The sequence below is a fragment of the Sus scrofa genome, chromosome 15, assembly GCF_054392235.1.
Source record: "Sus scrofa isolate SSC_HxYL_T2T_F1_AM1 chromosome 15, Sscrofa_HxYL_maternal_Yorkshire_Landrace_v2.0, whole genome shotgun sequence".
Taxonomy (NCBI): domain Eukaryota; kingdom Metazoa; phylum Chordata; class Mammalia; order Artiodactyla; family Suidae; genus Sus; species Sus scrofa.
The window spans coordinates 92,418,432-92,431,013 of record NC_139397.1 but is presented as its reverse complement, the minus strand read 5'-3'; the positions used below and the strand labels follow the sequence as shown (position 1 = coordinate 92,431,013).

General features: G+C 38.0%; 1 protein-coding gene across 4 annotated transcripts in view; it reads right to left on the bottom strand.

The window, feature by feature from the left end:
* The window catches only part of METAP1D (methionyl aminopeptidase type 1D, mitochondrial), an 83,917-nt gene that overhangs the window by 29,736 nt on the left and 41,599 nt on the right, over positions 1-12,582 (bottom strand). The window contains exon 1 of one of the 4 annotated variants that reach the window (XM_021075526.2): positions 8,828-8,985. The exons of 2 other annotated variants lie outside the window; for them this stretch is intronic. In XM_021075526.2, the coding sequence (XP_020931185.1) occupies positions 8,828-8,834 (7 nt within the window). In that variant the 5' untranslated portion in view covers positions 8,835-8,985. Of the gene's footprint in view, positions 1-3,737; positions 4,004-8,827; positions 8,986-12,582 lie in introns of those variants that run through there. One more of the 4 variants, XM_003133473.5, reaches the window with a different exon arrangement.

The following is a 12,582-nucleotide window of genomic DNA, read 5'->3' as shown; positions in this document are numbered from 1 at the left end:
TTTCAAGCTTCTGCAGTTGAAATTACACAGATTCAAGACAATAGAAGCCAAGATCACTCATCAAGTAGTCATTTTCATAAAAAAACAAAGAGAAAACAACAGTAGCCTCTTCAACAGAAGAAAGAGTTCCAAATTACCTGAAGGCAGCTTTTGGAAGTGATGTAGTTACGTTGCCACAAATAACTTTACATTCAATTCAACTGTGTAGACTTAGTTAACCACGTGAATAAATAACTACTCCATAGCTTTAAGAATTAATGCAAAAAGTACACTGTATTAAAATGGTACAGGCTTAAAAGGGGAGTTCCATAGAAGGCTGCTTACAAACTGGCTTTTTTTTTTTTTTCCCAGATGTGGATGCTCAGCTCTAAAACCATTCTTTTGTGTACTGAAGATTAAAAATGAAAACCACCATCACTACCAAAATGTATACTCTATCTGTATAAAGCAGACTGCCTCTCATATCTGAAAACACAATATTACTTGAAAACCTCAGCTGACCGAGATCATTTACACTCAGTGGAATGACAAATTCGTCATCTCATTTTCAGACTGAAGTCTTCAATATAACCACAGTCCTGAAATATTTGATGTGTCCAATATTTGAAGCATGCTGTTGTCTAGTGTGAATGTTTTTTGAACTATACTTCTACCAGAGTGTTACAAAAAGAAAACCAATCCCCAAATGCCTAAATAAAACCACTAATTTGGAGGTAAAAAGAAATGGTGGAATTTAAAACACTTTATATTTTGCTTATGAGTGCGCCATGGGATTTTTCTCCAAAAGATGTGCCTTCCCAATTACATTTTCTTGAGTGTTTAAATTGGTTTCCCTTCTGCAAAAATTAGTTGGTTTACTTGGACAAGTTGATTAAACTCACAAAGCCTCCATTTCCTCATCTGTTAGAAGTAATAATAACACCTTCCTCATAGAGTTGCTAGGATAACTGTATGACACAAGGTATGGAAAGTGGTACAAGATAAGCACTTGATAACTGGTAATTATGCTCACTGGTTGCCTGACTGTGGGAGAAGGTCACTCTAAAATGGACTAATCAGTAGGTAGGAGTTCCCGGTGTGGCGCAGCAGAAACTAATCTGACTAGGCACTGTGAGGTTTCGGGTTCGATCCCTGGCCTCACTCACTGGGTTAAGGATCCGGCATTGCCATGACCTGTGGTGTAGATCCCAGACAGGGCTCGAATCCAGGGTTGCTGTGACTGTGGTGGAGGCCGGCAGCTGTAGCTCTGATTGGACCCCTAGCCTGGGAACCTCCATAAACTGAGGGTGCGGCCCTAAAAAGTAAAAATAAATAAATAAATAAAATGGACTAATCAGTAGCAGAAACCTGCCAGAACTCTAAAATGCATTTTGGATCATTCACAAGGTAAGTAATTCACAAAATATCCCTGAGATCCTAGGTTGGATCCTGGAACTGCTACTTAAAAACCATGCTATCCAAAGCACTGGTCCTCTCCTGCTTTATCACAGGACAGCCCTGACCATCAAATGAGTTTGCAGAAGTATAAATACTTTACAAACTGGACAGCATCTCATGATCGTAGTGTACTGAGAGGAAGCTGAATTACGCACAACCTAATTCTGACATTTTTCTGACAGTTCTTGGTAGGGCCTTGCTAGAAAGCTGATGGCTAATGGTAAAGTCTAATGAAAGTCTCTTCTTCCATTTAGAATCATAAGAGATACCAGCTTTTTTCAAGACTCACAGCTTTCCAAGCACTTTAGTATATAGAAAAGTTTTTTATATTTGTTCAAAGAGCGGGAGGAGAAAAATCACGTTCTAGAAAGATTCCACTTGGCAGTGAAGACATTCCCTGTGAAGTTCACCATCAAAAATACTTTTGAGAGAGCAGAATGTTGCTATTTTTACTCTGTTACTAAAAGGTATTCCGTCAATGTATGCTTATCCATAAACCACTATGTTGTCCTTGGTAACCCCAGTCATTTAAAGTTTGTAAGAATTTAAACATATTTGTTTCTGTGTGCAATTATTTAAGAGAAATATTCAAAAGCTCACCAAACCTTAATGTTTAAATGTACCAAGAAGTCTTCTCTGCGTAAAAATTCCTGTTTATTAAACAGTGATACGAGAAGAACTTATTTACATTTCAAGCACTACCAACATACATCATTTATGACAAAAAAGGCAAGCACTCCATAAGAAATGCTCAATCACTGTCAATCACAAACACTAAAATATACATAAACCAAAGCAAGCCATGTGAACTGTATTAAACTCAGCTAAACACAGAATTACCAACAGAACAAACAAAAAAACAAATAATTATCAGTGACTCGGAGACCTATTTACACGATACACAAAATAACTTGGAAAGGTGTAACCATGGTTACCCAATAGCCTAAATTCAGTGCTTTTTAAATTTGCATTTATTTAAACATGTGCAAACGATGTCCTTACAAAATTTAAATGTTTCAAAAGTTGTCAAAGCTTATCTTTGTTATCTGATCATTGATCAAAACAGTTTCAACTATAAATTAGCTGTCTTTAAAATTATACAGGGACCAACTTAATGAAACCATGATAAAAATGTCAAACAATTTTTTCCGATTTTTCAGCAAACTGTTATTTTTCACCACCACTGATTAACAATTGAAAAAACTCAACTATACACAATAAATCCCATAACAGTTAAATAATATTAAAACATGCTTTGACATAAAGACTTTTCTTAGACTCACTCTGTTGCATGGAACTACCCTCACTTCTTCAAATTAGCTCCTAAAGCAGAAATGCTAAGAGCTATTTCAGTTTATAGGTGATTTTCACTGACAATTACCATTTGAATAGTTTAATTTTTAATGGTACAGTTAGTCCTAATATCTTCTATTTTGTTTCATGAGCTACAGGAATAAAACATTATTTTGTAGTTCACTGGCTCCCACACTTAAGATGTAATGTTCAGTGTGTATTTCATTATGTAGATGAGCAATGGATGTTGTTTGACATGATTTAAATGGGTCAACAGTATTTTCCTAGTCACATTAATCATTCAGACAGCTAGAATTTTTTTTAAAAGGCCTCGAGAACTAAAACTAGAGAATCTATTCACACAAATGACACTCACCACTGGTGGGTTATCTAGGATGTGGTTAAGGAGAAGGAAGAGTTACAGACTTTGAACACATGTTTCATTATTTGTTTGGAAACCACTTCAAGACCCTAGCTCTATTTTCAGAATCCAAGTGAACACCCACAGGGACAGATTTCTGAGATACCAAACTGTAATTTAAAAAAAAGAGAGAGAGAGAAAGCACTAGATGGAAAGCTATGAAAACTTTTTCATTCGAGAATAAAGAATAAAATTTGGAGAGCCCAGTTGCAAATGAGAAGGGGCCCCAACAATATGACCAGGCATATAGTGTCTATAAAACAACAATACAACAATGGGAGAGAGGAGGAATGGATTGGGAGTTGGGATTGGCACACACACACTCTTAGATGTGGAATGGATGGTCAATGAGGACCTGCTATACAGCACAGAGAACTCCACTCAATATTCTGTGATAACCTATATGTGAAAAGAATCTGAAAAAGAATGGGTATGTGTGTAAATAGATATCACTTTGCTGTACAGCAGAAATTAACATTGTTAAAAAGCTATACTCAATAAAATGTTTTAAAAATGGAAAAAAATGTATATGTAGGAACATACATGAGGGCATGACACTCACTCTGGACAACCACCATGTCCTCACCTGCTGATGCTCCGAAGAAGTGAAGATGAGAAGGAGAAAAAGCAAAAGCGGACCAGGCCTTTAGAAACAGCTGCAAATCACCTCGCTCTAGCTCTGACTCAAAAGGAAGAATTTGATAAGGAACATGGAAAGTGACAGACGTGAAGTGATGAAGAGCGTTTCCACAGGTTCCTCTTTTCATCATCATGACCTCTCCACGAAGTGTGATATGCGATGATTTGGTCTACATGGCCAGGCGATGTGCCTGGAGACTACCCTGGACAACCGTCCTACCACTTTGTCCCATAGATGGTTATGATGCTTTCTAGTAAAAATTAGATGCTTTCTAGTAAAAGTATGCAAGCAACATGCAGTCACTTCCCTCCCACTGGAAGCTCTTCAGTGGCTCTTTGACAGCTGTGAAGAAGACAGTGTCCAGCATTAACTTTTTCTTTCTGAACCCACTTCTCAAGGGTCATCCTCCCAAATGGATGTGCTCTGTCCTCTCCTGAAACCACACAGAATGAGTCACAGTTCGTGGGACACCATGTTTCGTTTTGTTGTTTCCTGATTATGAAACTGGTACATGGCTGGTATATAATATTTTTGTAACAACACTGAGAAAGCATAAACAGTATGAAGTAAAAAACAGTAAAAAGCTTCCTCAAATGATTGCTGTTAATACTCAGCAAACACTTTTAGACATTTCTCTATGTACCCATTAATATATTGTCATTATAGTGTTTTTGTTTGTTTTTTGTTTTGTTTTGTTGTCTTTTAGGGCCACGCCCTTGGCATATGGAAGTTCCCAGGCTAGGGGTCGAACTGGAGCTGTAGCCACAGCAATGCAGGATTGGAACTGCATCTGCGACCTAAACCACAGTTCACAGCAACGCCAGATCTTTAACCCCCTGAGCCAAGCAAAGGATCAAACTCGCATCCTCATGGATACTAGTCAGACTCATTACTGCTAAGCCACAACGGGAACACCATGTTTTTATAGTATATTAATCTATCATATTTTATAAATATCCTGTTTGTACATGTAGTTTTTTTTTTTTTTTAGCTGCACCCTTGACATGTGGAAGTTCCCGGGCCAGGGACTGAATATGCACCATAGCTGTAACCAGAGCCACAGCAATGACAATGATAGATCCTTAACCCACTGAGCCACCAGGGACCTCCTGTACATGTAGTTTTATCAACTGTTATTTTGAAAGCAATTAATCTTGCTCCACATTATATATGGAAGATACTTGTGTTTAACAAAAAATATAGATCTATATAGTATTTTTAACCTCCTGAGTTTTATTACTGGTTTCATTTTTTTTTTTTGGCCACACCCACAGTATGTGGAAGTTCCCAGGGATCAAACCCATACGACAGCAGTGACAATGCCAGATCCTTAACCTGCTGAGCCACCAGGGAACTCTCTGGATTTATTTTTTAAGATTGCTATTGTGAATTAAAAACAATTATACAGTTGTGTGCTACCTTGTTTCAATTTTTTCAGTTTTCCATTTGCATTTCAACCTTGTTTAAAGTGTTTTCTGCCATTCGGTTGGTCTTACATTGAATTTATGGATTAGTCTAGGGAGACTATGACTCTCTAAACTATTTAATTGTCTTATTTAAGAGGTCTTACATTCACTGAAGTCTTCTTTAATATATATAATTAGTAGACATCTAATATATTCACACAAGTCCACATATTTATTGTGTATACTTGTATATTTTATATTCTGGTTGCTATTATAAATGGAATGTTTTCCATTACATTTTCTACCTAAATATAGGACAGTAATTTATTTTTGCATATTAAACTCGTTTCTCTTTAAAGAAACTTAAGTTTAAAAAGCTGAAGTATAATACTCCCGTGTTGTATTTTTATGCTTCTTAATACATCAAAAAACAAATCAAACATACATACAGACTCATACACTTTTTCCATTGGAAAGAAGTGAGTTGGGACTAACTAGGATTACCTATACTTTCCGTCCCTTTTTTTTTTTTCTTTTTTCTTTTTTCTTTTGTCTTTTTAGAGCTGCACTGGCATGTGGAGGTTCCCAGGCCAGGAGTCTAATCGGAGCTGTTATTGCCGGCCTACGCCACAGCCACAGCCACACGGGATCCTTAACCCATTGAGCAAGGCCAGGGATCGACCTGCATCCTCATGGATGCTAGTCAGATTCCTCGTGGATGCTAGTCAGATTCGTTTCTGCTGAGCCACAATGGGAAACTCAAACTTTCCTTTCTATCACTGCCAAGTCACCCTGCTCTTACCTCATCTCTCTCCCCAGTGTTATCCTCCCTCTTTCCAAATGTGAAAGTCTGAACTAGGTGACTAACAGGTGCTAGAAGTGCCAGCAAATTAAAGGCACCAAATAAGAAGTGCAGATTTTTTGGGAAAGGTTTGATATATAAAACACTTCCCCTCAAAGCAACCACCTAATCATGAGGGGTGTGGGGAGAGAATTAAAACTTTTAAACTTATAATTCTACATTATTTATCTAATTTTACAGCTTGGTCTTGTCTTTGTATTGAGTTATGTGTCTGAGTTGGGCTGGGGCAACCATAACCTTTACAGTGCTGGGGTTCCCATCTCAATTCAGCCCTCTTGCAACTGCCTACAGGCACAAGGCCTGAATGCACTGAGCAAACAGCACAATTATGAAACTCCCCCTCATCTCCTAACAGTGAAAGAGACCAAGAACTTTAAATAAATAGAAATTTAAAACGAATCTGCCACCTTTCTAAACAGGGTCTCTGTATAGCTCTAGGGTCCTCTCATATTCAGTGTGACTTCCCCCTGGGAAGAAAAAAATGTCTTAAAGTTATAGAAGGGGGGCCAGGGTGTGTGTGGGGGAAATCCTCTCTTTATTGTTTCCTTAGAGCAAATGCTCTCCTGATGTCTTTTCTTTCATGGGTTTTAGAATACTACTTCCAACTCCACCTGCAAGTGTGGAAAATCCCCTATGACATACAGTTGGCAGAAAAAAAATGACTGATTTTTTTCCCATTAAAAATATCTGATTCACAGCTAATAGCATGGTGGATTATAAACCCTTTTCTCTACTTTTACCTACATTTGAAAATTTCAATAACAGAAAATTTAAAGAGAATTTGATCTGGCACCAAAAAAAAAAAAAAAAAAAGGCTTTCCTAAAGAATTCTAAGATGTGTGGGAAATGGATGCTCTTGATATATGAAAAAGCAAAGCATTCAAAAAGAGCATTGACCTACAGTTCTTTATTTTATTTTTTTATGGCCACACCTATGCCATATGGAGGTCCCTGGGCCAGGGGCCAAATTGGAACTACAGCTGCGACCTATACCACAGCTGCAGCACTGCCAGATCCTTAACCCACAGAGCAGGCCAGGGATCGAACCCAGAACCTTATGGTTCCTAGTCGGATTCATTAACCACTGTGCCACGACGGGAACTCCTATTCACATATTTCTTTATTTTATTTTATTTATTTATTTATTTATCTATTTATTTTTGTCTTTTTGCTATTTCTTGGGCCGCTCCCACGGCATATGGAGGTTCCCAGGCTAGGAGTCTAACCGGAGCTGCAGACGCCGGCTTACACCAGAGCCACAGCAACTCAGGATCTGAACTGCGTCTGCAACCTACACCACAGCTCACGGCAACGCCAGATCGTTAACCCAGTGAGCAAGGGCAGGGACCGAACCCGCAACCTCATGGTTCCTAGTCGGATTCGTTAACCACTGTGCCACGACGGGAACTCCCCTATTCACATATTTCTAATTTGCAATTCACAGCCTTGCATGCTTCTTGGCAGTAATGTTGGGGTTGAGTTTTAGCTGCTCATAAACTATGCAAGTAAAACTCCTAAAGAACATTATAGTGACACAAGCAGGCACCAGTTTGCAGCTTGTTACTGAGTACAGTGTGATGTAAGGTGCTAGCTTGGATCTGGAAATTGTCTGAGGCCAGGCCATCATGATGAGGTACAGAGAGGCAGGAAGTCTTCATAGAAGTTGAACACTGGAAGTGTTGGAAATACCCTACAGTGAGGGAAGTTCCATTTCTACCTTTGTGTCATAGACCCTCAGGCAGCAAGATTTTTTGCACAATGGTTTGGGGCCTTTCAGGTATATTTCAGGGATAATATAAAATAGGAAGGCTATAAAGACTGTAAAGGAGCAGCGGACTGACTTGGACAGAGTTTATACTTACAACTAATGTTTCATCATTACCAAATCTGCTCTGCTCTCAACTCCATTGCCATGACTAGATGACGCTGACCTCACTGGATAATCTGAAAGACTGGCAATCTTTGGGTTTGGTGATTGCTCACTTCAGAGCTCATAAATATTATGTAACTCTAGTCTTTTTGCCTCTAGCCAACCATCCTGACTGCAATTTTCGGCCACAAGTGGCAAACTGACATTGAGAATTTATGAGCTCTGCCATATTAGTAATGAACGTTTCCTTTTGAATTATTCTAGCCTGTAGCCTGCAGCAGATTATAATTATCATTCCTTTTGCCACACAAAGATCTACAAGTGGTTCAGGTAGCTACATCAATGTTTCAATGTTTTATGTAGGCAGGTAGCTAAAAGCCCATATACCACAAATGAAAAGCAGATGGATTTTTATATTGCTAGAATGTTTAAATATCTTAGCTAATTAAAGCTTGGTCCCTGTTACAGTGTGTCTACAGAAAAAAATTCCTTATCTTATGAGAGATGCTTTTCATTTTATTCTCGGACAAATGCATGTTGTGGTTTGCTTGAAGCAGAGTATTCAAGTAGTCAGTGATCCATACCATGGATAAAGTTAGTTCTACACCAAGACAAATATGTGGTCTTAGCTATTTGGAATGCATTTTCCTACATAAACTATGTGGCTAAGTTCTACGCTAGTCCATTTGCCCATAACATAACTGAAACACTACACATTTTCAATGAAAACAAAAAGCTATGGAACATTTCTGCTGCAAACATCTAATATTTTAGCTACATTATGGGTTTTCTGAGCTAGCCTGGGAATGTTGCTGTCATTTATACTGTGGCTTCTGGTGGGAAACATGTTCCACATGGAAATGAGGAAAAGTGAAAAGTCCACTCTAGAGTCTCCTACCTGTCATTCTCAGCCTCTTCCTCTCCAGCTCTCAGTAGAAAGCAGGTGGAGGCTGACTGGCCTTGAAAGTGAGAGAGAGGCCAAGTCTCATTCCTTCTATAAAAGCTGTACCAGCACCCACGTTTGGATCCTCAGTCTGCTTCAGCTTCTTCCAACTTCTAGAGCAAGCAGCTATAGCTCCGATTCGACCCCTAGCCTGGGAACTTGCACATGCCATGGGTGCACCCCAAAACACACACACACACACACACACACACACACACACACACACACACACACACACAGAGTTCATAACTTAGATGGAGCCAGTGGAACTGGATGTTCTATCTCTAGTTACAGCTCTGAGATTTACTAGCTGCCAACCTTTAGCAAGTTATTTAATCATTCTGTGACTCAATTCTTCATCTGTTGAAAAAAAAAGGGGGAAATAAAAAAATTGTGATGATAAAATGAGTTCATATGTATTAAGTACTTATGTATCATGTATTAAGTACTTATCAGTACGGCACCTGGCACACAGCGATCAAGAAGTTGAGCTATCACTCATTATAGGTTTATATCAATATGAATGAAAAACGTACATAAATGCTCTATTCTTTTTTAAAGCTACGTATATTTTTTTCTGGTCTCCAGAGAGTTGTGGTTAGGTAGGAAGGAAGAGGTAATTTAGCAAGTGGACATTAATGCTCAGAAACAGTTTCTATATCTCTAAAATACTCCTACACTCAAAAGGATGGTTCAACATATGCAAATCAATCAAGGTGATACACCACATCAACAAAAGAAAAGACAAAAATCACGTGATCATCTCAATAGATGCAGAAAAAGCATTTGATAAAATTCAACATCCATTCATGATAAAAACTCTCACCAAAGTGGGTATAGAAGGAATATCTCAACATGATAAAAGCTATTTACCACAAACCCACAGCTAGCATAACACTCAACAGTGAAAAATTAAAAGCCTTCCTGCTAAAATCTGGAACAAGACAAGGATGCCTACTCTCACTGCTTCTATTCAATATAGTATTGGAAGTCCTAGTCCTAACAATCAGATAAGAAAAAGAAATAAAAAGATATCCAAATTGAAAGGAAGAGGTAAACTGTCATTATATATAGATGATACGATACTCTATATAGAAAACCCTGAATACTCCACACAAAAACTATGAGAACTGATAAAAGAATTAAGCTAGGTAGCAAGATACAAGATTAACATACATACATTTGTTGCATTTCTTTATACTAACAATGAAATATCAGAAAGAGAATGTAAAAAAAAAAAAAATCCTTTTTAAAATTGTATCAGGGAGTTCCCTAGCAGTCTAGTGGTTAGGATTTGGCACTTTCACTTTTCCTAGCCTGGGAACTTCCATATGCCACAGATACGGCCCTAAAAAAAAAAAAAAAAAAAAAAAAAAAAAGATAAAATGAACTTAAAAAATAAAAAGATTATAAAATAAAATTGCATTAGAATAAAATACCTAGGCATAAACCTCACCAAGGAGGTGAATGACTTACATGCTAAGAACCATAAAATTTTAATAAAGGAAATTAAAGAGGATGCAAAGAAATGAAAAGATGTAATTCCCATTGTTGCTCAGTAGTAACAAACGCAACTAGTATCCAGGGGGACTCAGGTTCAATCTCTGGCCCTGCTCAGTGAGTTAAGGATCCAGTGTTGCTGTGACTGTGGTGTAGTTTGAAGATACGGCTTAGATCTGGCATTGCTGTGGCTGTGGTGTAGGCCAGCAGCTGAAGCTCTTATTTGACCCCTAGTCTGAGAACTTCCATAGCCATGGGTAGAGTCCTAAAAAGACAAAAAAAAAAAAAAAAAAAAGGATAAAAGAAAGATATCCATGCACTTGAATTGGAAGAATATTGTTAAAATGGCAATACTACCCAAAGCAATGTACAGATTTAATGTGATCCCTATCAAATTATTCATGACATTTGACACAGAACTAGAACAAATAATCCTAAAATTAACATGGAACCAAAAGACCCTAGAATTGCCAAAGCTGGAGTTATAACCCCCCCAGACTTCAGATAATACTACAAAGATACAGTAATCAGAACAGTGTGGTATTGGCACAAAACTAGATATACAGATCAACAGAACAGAAGGGAGAGTCCAGAAATAAACCCACACACCTACAGTCAATTAATCTTGACAAAGGGGGGTAAGAATATACGGAGAAAAGACAGTCTCTTCAATAACTGGTGATGGGAAAGCTGGACTCACAGCACACACAAAAATAAACTCAAAATGGCTTAAAAATTTAAATATAAGACACCATAAAACTCCTAGAAGAGAACACAAGTAAAACATCATCTAACATAAATCACAGCAATACTTTCTTCGATCAGTCTCTCCTAAGGCAAAAGAAATAAATGTAAAATACTCCTATACACACACACACACCCCTCAAATAAAATCCAGATTTTGAAATTACAAGTACATATGAGTAACAGAAAACAGTAAACCTATTGATCCATGTTGTTTTACTAATCATACTTTAAAGAAAGCACTTTAAGATTTAATACAAGTATAGGTGAGGACGTGTGGCAACAAAAACACTCATATCCGGAGTTCCTGTCATGGCTCAGTGGTTAATGAATCTGACTACAAACCATGAGGTTTTGGGTTCGATTCCCCACCTTGCTCTGTGGGTTAAGGATCCGGCATTTTCGTGAGCTGTGGTGTAGGTCACAGACCCAGCTGGGATCCCAAGTTGCTGTGGTGCTGGTACAGGCCATTGGCTACAGCTCCAATTAGACCCCTAGCCTGAGAACCTCCATATGCCATGGTGCAGCCCTAGAAAAGACAAAAAGCCAAGAACCACCCCCCAGCCCCCTCCCCCAAAAAAAAACCCATTCATATCCTATTGGAGAGAGTGTCAACTGGTACAACCACACTGAAAAACTCTCAGTATGAAGTCACTAGTTCACTCCTAGGTATACACACAATAAAAGCACATACAGAGGTACAGAGGTGCACCAAAAGACATAGGCAAAAATGTCTGTAATAGAACAAAAGTGGAACTAACTCGAATGCCCATCACCAATAGTATGAATAAAATATGATAAATTCATAAAATGAAAGACGATACAGCAACCAAAATAAATGAACTATAGCTATAGACAACGATATGGATGGCTCTTTAAAGCATAAAATCAAGTCAAAGAAGCCAGACACACAGAAAAAGAGAATCTATGATTCTATTTATATAAAGTTCAAAAGCAGGCAAAATTAAATCACACTCTCGAAGGAGTCTATGCATGGGGGTAAAACTATGAACAAAGGCATGAGAATGAATACTATGGAAGTCAGAATTGTGATTACATGGCAAATGGAAGAGATTTGGATTTGGAAAGGCTATCAGAGTTTTCCTGAGGTACAGGCAATGGTCTGATTTTATTTTAAAACTGGCACAGTAATAATATAGCTATTTGCTTTATGATCACTCATTAAATTGCCCATTTATTTTACATATGTTTCTCTCTATATATTATACTTCACAATAAAGTGCTAGAAAGGAGGGAAGAAAGAAGGCAGGAAAAGAAGAAAGGAAGGAAGGTGGAAAGGAAAAAAAGGATGAGAGGAAAGGAGAGACAGTGGCAGAACCAGGAAATAAACCTCCAAAAGATAAGAAAGCATTCTATCAGATTTCTGTATCCTTTTTTTTTTTTTTTCTTTTTACAGCTGCACCTGCGCCATGTGAAAGTTCCCGGGCTACGGCTGAATCTGAGCT